The sequence below is a fragment of the Stegodyphus dumicola genome, chromosome 9 (genome assembly GCF_044657685.1).
Source record: "Stegodyphus dumicola isolate Sdum_Otavi_A_Nest chromosome 9, ASM4465768v1".
NCBI classification, from domain to species: Eukaryota; Metazoa; Arthropoda; class Arachnida; order Araneae; family Eresidae; genus Stegodyphus; species Stegodyphus dumicola.
The window spans coordinates 119,430,739-119,439,958 of record NC_140776.1 but is presented as its reverse complement, the minus strand read 5'-3'; the positions used below and the strand labels follow the sequence as shown (position 1 = coordinate 119,439,958).

Genomic DNA, 9,220 nt, shown 5'->3' with positions numbered 1-9,220 from the left:
TTCGAAGCAGTTGAGAAATGCAAACTCTTGTGGCTTTTTGATCATCATTCAGCAACCTTTGGAACCCAATGTGCTGAGATTTTTCTGAAGCCCAAATGCTTTCTGATGATTGATTGGGCACTTTCATAGCTGACACCAAGTTCTTCCGAAATTTGAAGCGATGGGAAACGTCGATCCCATTCGCTAAGCTCACGAACACGTGCAATGTTTTCATTAGTCACACTCGTGCGAGGATGACGGGGATGTGCTTGATTCGCAACACGTTCACGGCCTTGCTTAAATTGGTTGCACCAAACCTTCACTTTTGACCATGAAAGCGTAGCTTCCTCGAACTGGGCAAGCAGTCTGCGGTAAATTTCGGCTGGTTTCATGTTTTCACAGACGAACAGAGAACTTTATAATTATGTTTTCACAGAGAAACTTTATAATTATGTGTTGCTCCAGAGAGATGGGCACACTCATTGTAAGGGCACTTAAGCACTGGACAAGCTGGCTGATGTGGTTTCCCTACTCTAGGTATCCCCACCTAACGACTACAAATGCCCAATCACACACAAATACCCTTCCCCACTCTCAGCCAATAAAGGCTCGTTTATATATGATCGACCTGCATACCTCATTAATTCTTTTAGAGTTGATCGATTTATTTATACACTTTGTGTCGCCACCATTTATTGCTCTATTAAGTGAAATAAGACCAGACATAAAGAACAACGTTGTTGGATAAAAATTAAATGTGCCAGAGGTCATACAGCACGACAGTGTCATCAAGAGGCTTGCGGGGAATCTGCATTGCCTTACAGAACCATAGCAAGATGGGTGAAAGCATTCAATGAAGGACGCCAAAACGTGGCAGACATGCTGCGGCCAGGTCGTCCGAGTGTCAGCGATGCAGACGTGCAAGCTGTTGACGCACTAGTGGACAGTGATTGCCGCCAAACGGTTCATCAGCTGGCTGGACAAACAGGATTAGCGCATATGACTGTGTTGCACATTCTGAAGGAATGCCTGTCCATAAGAAAAATTGCTTCACGATGGGTTCCACATCACTTGACGGAAATGCAGAAATGGCTACGATACAATGCTGCCAGAACCCACCTGGAGCGCTATGAGCGCAAAGGAGATGCTTTTTTACGGCATGTCATTACGCTGGATGAGACTTGGGCGCGATCGTACCAGCCAGAACTGAAACGCCAATCAAACGAATGGTGTCATCACAGGTCACCACGACATTCGAAATTTCGTCAGAACCCCAGCAATGTGAAAGTTATGGTGATTATCATGTTCAACTGTGATGGTGTCATTCTAACACATACCGTTCCCCCACAGCAGACCGTCACTGCGCAGTATTACTGCTCATTTTTGGATCACAAACAGCTTTGAGAAAAAAACGGCGACACTTTCTGCAGAACGCTCCTCTCATTTTGCGTGACAATGCTTGGCCGCATGCAGCGCAAGCTGTGACTGATTTGTTCAAGCGATGGGGCTGGGAAGTGCTTTACCATCCACCATACTCCCCAGATCTAAGCCCATGTGACTATGGCTTAATTCCTAAGGTGAAGGAACCACTTCGTGGCACTTGCTTCCAAACTGTTCCTGAGATTCTTGCGGCAGTAAACCGGTCCATTCAAACTATTAACAAAACAGGCGCTGCTACAGGTATTCTGCGACTTCCACATCGTTGGAAACGGGTTGTACACAATGCTGGCGACTATATTGAAGGACTGTAAAACATGGTGACATGAATCACTTTTGTATTCCTTGTAAATAAATAGTTGCCACTATTAAAGTTCCAACCCTCATATTATTTTAATCTGGTTGATTAAAATCACTGTATATTGGAGTTTTGTTACTGGTTTAATTCCCAGTGGAACAGGATGTGTAAGCTTTTACATTGTTTTCTCCATGTGTAGTAAAATATGTGCGAATTTCCTTTAAATTTGTTCATGTTAATATGTCTTCTAACCTGGAGTAAATGATGTTTTATTATGATTAAGCATTTATTTGTCTGCTTTTCTAGATTAGTGCATAAAAATATTTAACTGATTAAAAATGATAGCTTCCTTTCTTATTATGTATATGAAATTAAATTGAAAACTACTTATTTTATGTTCCATAAAGATTATCCATCATGGTCTACAATACTGGCACAACTTGAAAAATAACAAGCTTTGAGTTGTGACCATTTTCAGTATTGTAAAATTATCTTTGCAGCAGCACTGGCACATATTTTAGCTCAATACTGTTATAATAAATGACAGCAATGTGTATGTGTTGCATTCCTTGGTATCAAACATATCAAAATTTTACTGCATAAATATTTATCATGGCACTGTATACTTCAACGACATTTCTGTATCAAAAGTAAGAGAGCAATCACAGGATTACTTCGTTTTGAAGATTTCTTTTAAAGAAATAGATTTTGAAGGTGAAAAGACAGCAGGTGTAGGAAAAATCTCCAGTCCTTTCAGGAAGCATTATTGGAAAAACTTATTATAAACTACTTGCAAGAATATATGGAGATTATCTATGGAGAAATTTGACAGTCTATACTGTTTTATAGCCAGCAGTGCAATAGGAAGTTCTTCTTTAGCATTTTGCAGCAATCTAAAATTTTAACAATAAAAATGCATTCTATTTTGATACTTATGTAGGCTGCTGTTGGAAAATCGTTCACTCTTTTATATCCTGTTTACTGATGTAGAACTAAAACCAAGGAAAACCCAACCAAGAACCAAGGAAAATATTAAGAATGCCATTTTGTAATTTTGTAACACCTGTCACAATATGGTAACATTATTAATAAAATTCAGTTTATTGTTTTCGAATTTTGTGTATGAGCCATGAACTTCGAGAACAATTCAATATAATATTAAAAAATTTGATAAAAATTTTTTTACTAACATTATTTCATAAAAAATTTGATAATTTTTTTAAATTTTATGATCTTTTAGTAATGCTTATTTCTTAATCTGACAATTAAGTGTACGATTCTTGCATTTCAGAACCAAGGAAAACTTTAGGCATGCTTATCTCAATACTTCATGTTTTGAGTTGTACTAATATTGCAGCTCATGAATGATACATAGCTATATTAAGCAGCAGCTTTGTTAATAATATTTATCTGTAGACCTAACATAGCTCTATATTTTTACAATATGACTTTAAAGAAGTTTAGAAGTATTTTTTAATAATATCCATTTTTGTATAGATATAATGCTATTGCTATTTTATATCTATAAGGTGAACTTAAAGGGCAATTTTTCATTTATCTCCTCCCTGAATATAAACATTACAGTGTTGTATTAGCAAATTAACTTTCAAAATAATAATTATTGATATATGTGTTATGTGAAATTAGTAACACAACAACCTTGAGTCCGGAGTAGAGTTATATACAAGATTTCAATTGATTTCGAGGGCAAACAAATACAGGTCCCTCTTTGTGAGGAGCAAAGAAATCTGCAGGACTGGAAAGCAGTGGGCATAATTTTACAGTGGACATTTATACTCCACAGTGTTATTAATGTTATTTCTAATAGCAGAATGTCTTCTCTGATGGCAAGCAGAAAATTTTGTAAAGGCTTTGACCACGAGAGAAAATCCTGGGTCAATGGAAACTGATCTGAAATAATTGAGTTCATTAGCAGACAAAGGTTCTGCAGAACAAAATTTGAAAGCATGAAATGTATAATAGTAAAAAGAAGCCATTTTTTGCTTAGCCAGGTGACATGGTTTTAGCATAGGGCAGTAAACAAACAGAAATCCTGGATCAATGCAAACTGATCTCAAATAATTGAGTTTATTAGCAAGCAGAGCTTCTGAAGAACAAACTTCATGAACATGAAATACATAATAGTAAAAAGAAGCCATTTTTTCTTAGCTAAGTGACAGGGTTTAGCAGGGGGGTGAACAAATATAAAAGTGTTTAGTAAACAGTAGTGTCAAAATCAGATTCATTGCGAATTATAAGAATATCAAAGAAGGGAAGGGAGTTGTTAGATTAAAAAGTGAACTAGATAGCTGGATCAATCAAATTCATAACAGATAAAATTTGGGATAAATCTTCTTTATTACCATGAAAAAGTGTGAAAGTGTCGTCTATGTACAAATCCAGAAATGAAAAGAAAATTTCTGAAATAATCTCACTTCAAAATAGTGCGCGTAAATGTCAACAAGTACAGGGCTGAGAGGATTACCCATGGCTCTCTCAATTTGGTGATAATATTAACTTTGGAAAACAAAGTGTTTTGTATTCAAAGAGATTTTTACTAAGAGAAATTAACTCTTCAATTTTAGTGTGTGTAAAATGGAATTCTTGAAGCCTGATTTCAAGACAATTTGTGCTCCTTTGACTGAAACATAAGTAAACAGTGATTTCACATCAAAGGAAACTACAATGGAATGCAGGAGAGAAAAATCTTTAAGTATCTCAATGACTTCAAAAGAACTTTTTACAGTGTGAATATTATTAGAAAGTAATGGAGAAAATCTGGAAACTAAATATTTAGCCAAAGGATGCTGTTCCTTAAATGGAAACAATAGGTCAAGACGGAACTCCAATTTTATGGACTTTGGGAAGAGTATGGAACCTAGCACTGTTAGCAATAGGTGGAATAAAAGATTTTTTTAAATTGAATTGGGATGATAGGAGAAGACTGAACAACTGTTTTTACTTTTGTGAGATCAGAATTTGAAAGAATTTTGGCTTTCATTTATCAGTTTTGAGACTCTGTATGTGTTTTTGTCCATAACAATAATCTGTTAGTTCTTATCAGCTTTAAAAATTATAATGTTAGCATTAGAGTGAATTTCACTTAAGGCCTTCATTTTCTTTCGCTTAAGATTTGAAACAAATGATCTGTTATTAAAATCCATGTTGTGAGTAATTGAGTATTGGATTGTGTCCTTCTGTGTTTCTGAAGTTTTAGAGAATTTAAAAGTTTTTTCAATAGCAGTGATGATTTGAGGAGTTGAAGGTTTAGATGTTTTTTAAAAGTTGAAGTTATATTTTAATATTTTCATATTATCTTCTGAAAGATTAATATTAGAGATATTAATGATGGGATTAGGATTTGCAGTGGGAAGGTTAAAAAGGTGGGTGGGACTAGCTGATAGGGGTGAAAGCTTTTGGAATTTAGAAACAAGGACACTTTTATGGCCTAGACAAGTGGTATCAGTTCTAGATCAAGATTTACAATCAAAAGAAGGGAAATTAAAAGTAGAATTGGCAGTTTTTAAATGAAGGTAATATAATCCAAATTCAATTTTAGCCAAACCTGAGTTTCTTATCATGTAATGAAGAGCTGACAGTTTGAATTTATGCATAATTTTTGTATTGTGAACAGAAGATTTAAGACTACATTTGACTTGTATAAATTTGGGAATGATACAAACTTGTATAATTTAGCACATGTAATTGTAAATTTGCACATGTGCAAACTTGTGTATATTTCAGAGTGAATTGTTCAGAAAGCTTCTTCAATTGGTAAATTAGATTTTCTTGAAACTCCATAAACTGAAAGATTTTTCCCCCTCTGTGTTCCATTACGGTTCAATGTCACTGCTTAACTACTATTCCAGTTGAAGGAATACTAAATTGTCTTTGAAACTAGGCTTTGAGAATTCCTTTCACAGTTACTGAAACCAAGAGTTAATTTCTGTTACCAAAATCTCAAGAGTTCAACGAACTTTTTTTCCAAAGTGATTATTATCGCCAAATTCAGCAATTAGCTATGGGCAATCCCCTCAGTCTTGTACTTGCTAATATTTACATGCACTATTCTGAAGTCAGATTATTTCAGAAACTACCTTTTTGTCTCTGGATTCGCTACGTAGATGACACTATCACACTTTCTGATGGTAATAAAGATTTATCCCAAATTATGTCTGTTATGAATTTGTCTAATCCAACTATCCAGTTCACTTTTGAATTCGAATCTGAGAATTCCCTACCTTCCTTGATATTGTTATAATTCACAGTGAATCTGATTTCAGTATTACTGTTTACCATAAACATTTTTCTGTTTGTTTACCACCCCATGCTAAGCCATGTCACTGGCTAAGCAAAAAATGGCTTCTTCTTAGTATTATGTATTTTGTGCTCTCGAAGTTTGTTCTTCAGAACCTCTGCTTGCTAATGAACTCAATTATTTGAGATCAGTTTCAATTGATCCAGGATTTTCTCCCGTGGTAATCACTCTCTCCTGTGGTAAACACTTTTTTGTTTGTTTACTACCCTGTGCTAAACCATGTCACCTGGCTAAGCAAAAAATAGCTTCCTTTTACTTATGTATTTTGTGCTTGTATTATATTACATATTATGTAAGCAAAAAATGGCTTCTTTTAATGATTATTCGTAAGTTTGCTCTTCAGAACCTGTGCTTGCTAATGAACTCAATTATTGGAGATCAGTTTCCATTGATCCAGGATTTTCTACTGTGGTCAAAGCCTTAAAAGATTTTCTGATTGCCATCAGAGAAGACATTCTGCTATTAGAAAATAACATTAATAGCCTTCTTGTGTTTCCATTTTATCCTTTTGTCAGTTTTAAAATTGCATGGATTCTTCAGAAGTTCAATTTGTCTAATCCAACTATCCAGTCATTTTCTTGCCTATCAATAAAAATCCATGGTTTAACTCTTAAAGATTACATTTCTAACTTTAATTTTTTTTGAATTTATAGCATATCATGTCAGTGCGGTTTGAGATGCATCAGCCAATTTAAAAGAGTGTTAAAGTTTCGTATCGAGGAACACCAATCTTATGTCCGAAAAGGCAAAATTAAAAAATCTTTGATAACTAATCTTTGTTGGGAATGTAATAATAATTTTGATTTTGCGTCTGCAAAAATCATTTAAAAAGCTTCTTCAATTCGTGAATTGGATTTACTTGAAGTTTTTCGCAAAGTTAGTCACAAAAGTTTATCTTAACCTAAAAGTCCAATCCAGTCATTCCTACAACTTTTAAAATTCTACTAATTTAATTTTTTAATTTCATTAATATTTTGGCCAAAGATGGCACTACCTTCTCATTTGCTTCTTTGTGGAGTATAAATATGACCGTAAAGCCCACTGCTTTCCAGTCTTGCAGATTTCTTTGCTCCTGATGAAGAGGGACCTGTACCAGTTTGCCCTTGAAATAGCTTGAGATCTTATACCTAAATCTATGCCAAACACGAGGTTGTTGCATTACTAGTTTCGTGTTTCACTTAGTGTGTTTCTTTTTCATTTCCATATGTGTTATATTCTAAGTTACAGCTAAACTTTTAATATTTTACAGGAAAAATAAAAAACCTCAGAAGAGAGGTAAAGTTAATTTAATTGGAAGACTTCAGTTATCAACAGAAAGAAGTGAACAAGAAGAAAATGAACGCATAGTACTACTTCGAACACTCAGAACTCAGGTTAATGTTTCTTTCAACTATTAACCTATTCTAAATTTTATGCTACATGTTTGTAATTACTGTAAATATATTGATTTTTTATTGTTGTTATCTAAAGTATAAATTTTCAAAAGGTTATTCACAAAAATAGTGAGCTTGTTAGCAAAAACTGCTGTATAGAAATAACTATGCATGTTATTATTGTCAGAAGTACGTATCACATATGAAAAGTCTAAATAAATAAGTATGAAATGCTGGACTAATCTTTTCCTCTTTAAGGTTAGGTTAGATTATTTGAATATGGGAAAGTATGCAAGAACTGTTTGCCTAAGAGGAGGAATTCCTTTATAGAAACTTACTAAGGGAAGTTGGCTTGCTTTTGCATTACATGAGGGGGGGAACTCACCAAAGCCGACCATTCAGCCATCTCGTTTGCATAGATTTGAACCTCGGTCAAACTCTCAGCATTTTTTTTTAACCATTCGGCTACTAGTGTGGGTGCTTACTTTGACACTTTTTACGATGTGTGGCAGCAAACTCATCATGGATCTACAATTTTAAGAGATAATGTAGCATTCTGAATCAAATAACCTCTTTTTCTGTCTTGATGCAGGGCTTCCACATGCTTAGAAAGTCAGTAAATTGGAAAATAGCTTGGAATTGTTGGTAAAATCCAGACCATTTTTCCAAAAAGTCAAAATATAAAGTTAAAAATTTAAGTCAAAATATTTAAGTTAAAATATATAGAGTAAATTTAAAACTAAACCTGAATCAAACTAAATACAATATTTGGTTTGGCAAAGTAGAAAAGTAAATTGGTAGAAAATTATAAAGTTGCAAAATGTGCAAACAGTTTCTGCATAAATTGACACAAGGGAAAATTTACAAAACACCTCATCAACTCAAAATGTTGGCATTTAAAAAAAGTCAAATTATCATGTGATTTATTTATTTTATTTTTTATTTTTTACTTTTTATAATTTCACTTGTTTTTTCATTTGTGCAGTAATCGTTTGAAATTTTTTATATCATTTCACTTTTCCAACTTTGTCAAACTGAGTATCAGGGCTGGATTTACGTATAAACTACACAAGCTATAGCTTAGGGTCCCCACTTTCTTGCCCCCCCAATTAAAATATAGTGTATATAGAATTAAAATATATTATAACAGATGTATAAAGGTCCCCAAATCTCAAATAGCTTAGGGCCTTATCAAGTGTAAATCTTATTCTGCTGAGTATGATATTTGAATTTGCTTTGATTTTAGTTTAAATTATTACCACTGATTTACTGCAGCTTTTAATGCATGTTTTTTTTATTTACAATTAATATCTTTATTACTAAATTATAAATAATATTTATGTGTGTATGTTCCTTGCATAAGGGAATAAGGGTGAAACATAGGAGCTGCCAATTTTTTAATTTGCATAATCCCTCACATGAGCACCTCAGATTGAATTTTGATTTTTTTTATTTATTTTGTGTGAATTTAATGAACTTTTGATTAAAAACTCTGTAATTTAAAAGGTTTATGTTGCCACTCAGCAACATATAAGATATCTATGTTTCAAATATATCAGAAAACCTGGTGATATAAAAGAAGTATGCTGCCAGTTGGCAAAGTGCAGGTATTTGTCTTTCAAATTTAAATGCATTGTGAAATAATTGTGGCACTTAGAGCCACCAAATTTTGAACACCGTCTTCATCTGAACGCTGAAGCACAACTTTCATATTTTGTGCAAATTTAAGGAACATTTGATTAACTGTCTGATTGCTCAATTTGTAGACCAAAATAGCTTAAAAAACTTTTTTTTCCCCATATTTTGATTCTATAT

At 33.7% G+C, this 9,220-nt stretch overlaps 1 protein-coding gene across 4 annotated transcripts in view; it reads left to right on the top strand.

The window, feature by feature from the left end:
* The first annotated feature begins 5,841 nt into the window (after positions 1 to 5,841).
* The window catches only part of LOC146995472 (cullin-5-like), a 64,379-nt gene continuing 61,000 nt past the window's right edge, over positions 5,842 to 9,220 (top strand). Inside the window, exons 1-2 of one of the 4 annotated variants that reach the window (XM_085824009.1) lie at positions 5,842 to 7,181; positions 7,282 to 7,405. In XM_085824009.1, the coding sequence (XP_085680135.1) occupies positions 7,168 to 7,181; positions 7,282 to 7,405 (138 nt within the window). In that variant the 5' untranslated portion in view covers positions 5,842 to 7,167. The remainder of the gene's footprint in view (positions 7,182 to 7,281; positions 7,406 to 9,220) is intronic. The other 3 variants (XM_085824007.1, XM_085824006.1, XM_085824005.1) reach the window with 3 other exon arrangements.